The 1788-nt window shown below is 42.7% G+C and overlaps 1 protein-coding gene across 1 annotated transcript; it reads right to left on the bottom strand.

Annotated features, from left to right (window-relative positions):
• On the bottom strand, positions 1–1245 carry LOC103948641 (membrane protein PM19L). The gene is made up of 3 exons (XM_009359678.3): positions 1029–1245; positions 580–757; positions 1–480 (listed from the first exon to the last, which is right to left on the bottom strand). Exons 1-3 carry the CDS (start codon positions 1156–1158, stop codon positions 249–251), a joined length of 540 nt encoding a protein of 179 aa, XP_009357953.2. The 5' UTR covers positions 1159–1245; the 3' UTR covers positions 1–248.
• Between the last annotated feature and the right edge of the window lie 543 nt (positions 1246–1788).

The raw sequence follows: 1788 nt of genomic DNA, 5'->3' as shown, positions 1-1788 counted from the left end.
TGCGTTAATTAAAAACCATGCATACATTATACACATGATGTACACGAAGTCGTACAAACATGCGCACAGCACACCACTTTGGTCAGTGACCACGTCCCCAAACCTATCCAACCCACAAAACCACAAAGTAAAAACTTAAAATTCCCCATTAAATTATGAAACACAAACCCCCTTTCCCAAAAGGGAAGGGGAAACGAAATCCACATTAAATTATGTGGGAGTCGCGCTGCTACGATATCCCTATGTCCTTAAACAACCCTAGACGCAGGGACTCCTCCAGTTGTGCCCTTGTGTATCGGATCGCCGGCAGCCGGGTAGTCGGTGTCACGGTAGCCCGGGCCATACTTGCTGCTGAAGACACCCGCATGAAGCAGCAAGAGGTACAATAGCTGAGTGAATGTCAAGACTATTACGAAAGCCTCCAAGAGCCTCAGCCTCCATCCTCTAAACCCTCCAATGCTTATCTGCTTCCATGCCAGTCTGTTGACAAACACCACGGTTATCATCCGATTGATCTCAATATAAACGATATTAAGTGTGCTTAAGTGCTATGTGATCAAGTCAGATTCTGAGATTTACCCAAAGGCCAGTGCCGTGAGAGCCCATGCCACGATGGCTGATGATCCTGCTGCAGCTAGGCTATCACTCCTCCAAGCTCTGATGTGGTTTGCTCCGGCCAGCTTTGATGCTATGCCCATCACTCCAGCCAATATGGAGAATATCAAAAAGAACATTGTTGCACCATTTCCTCCAAAACCTGAGCAAAATTTTTCCACCGAGTTTAATTTCAAAAAACGAAAATAAAAAATCAAATTACTACTAGTTCTCAACTTTTTACAAAGACGATATTCAAAACTTATCAATAAAGAACTAATCCACTCTAGTCTATAGAGAACGGGGTAGTCGAAGACTCAGACTGTCCTAACCAACTGGCCAAAGTCGGGTTTGCAATTAACTAAGCGTTAAAATCACCAGTAAACAAGAAAACCCACAAATCAAAAGAGAGGTAGTTGATGAAAAAAACATACTAGGGTGATTGGTCTGGCCATTGATGAACCTGTTGAGACACCAACTAGCAAAACCGACAACGATCAAATACATGATCAAGTTCAGAAACAGCAATGGAGCTGCCACGTTCCTTCCCACAGTCTGAGCCATCGATCTCTCCCTCAAATTTCACAACCACAAAGAAAAAACAGCAACAGTTCAAACAGCAAGCAGCTAGCTCTCACCCTTTGATAATGAAGAAGTAGTTGTAGTTCCTGGTAAGAACAAGGAGGTTGGCCTAGCTCTATATAGAAGCGGCAACCGATGTCAATGGTGTTTGGACATGCATGCGATACGTGTAAAGCAGTCAGATATGCATGTGGATAATTGGTTAACAGCTTAACAGGTGGTGGGACACGTGTCTTGATTTAGCCACTCTACTTCCCATGAAACCCTCTTTCTCTTCCCAGCTTCAAAACATTAAACAAACGGTGCATTATCCACAACACCATAGATATTTCTAGCACACATCTCAGCTACACTGCATAGCCATGTCAAACACCCTTGTGGGCCCACCAATCAACGGTGGAGATCATGATCTCCATGCATCGACGGCTGTGATGATGAATATTTCAAAATATAGCCATTGTGGTACGGGGTACTTTTAAGATACTCATACTTTTGATCATCACAACTCCATATAGAAGGAGTTACTAACTATTTTTTTTCTTCTTTTCAAATTTTTAATAACCGTAAACTGTATCAAAAATTTGATTTTTTTGAGCTCTTCACTTGTGGCGC

Source organism: the organism of the source record quoted next, unplaced genomic scaffold (genome assembly GCF_019419815.1).
Source record: "Pyrus x bretschneideri cultivar Hongxiangsu unplaced genomic scaffold, Pyrus_bretschneideri_v1 Contig36, whole genome shotgun sequence".
Classification (NCBI taxonomy): domain Eukaryota; kingdom Viridiplantae; phylum Streptophyta; class Magnoliopsida; order Rosales; family Rosaceae; genus Pyrus; species Pyrus x bretschneideri.
This window is presented reverse-complemented; position numbering and strand designations above follow the sequence as displayed.

Coding starts and splice junctions, on each gene's coding strand:
- LOC103948641 (XM_009359678.3), bottom strand. CDS start 1,158: ATGGCTCAGACTGTGGGAAGGAACGTGGCAGCTCCATTGCTGTTTCTG. Junction 758..1,028: donor TGGCCAGACCAATCACCCTA/GTATGTTTTTTT, acceptor AATTTTGCTCAG/GTTTTGGAGGAAATGGTGCA. Junction 481..579: donor CTCACGGCACTGGCCTTTGG/GTAAATCTCAGA, acceptor GTTTGTCAACAG/ACTGGCATGGAAGCAGATAA.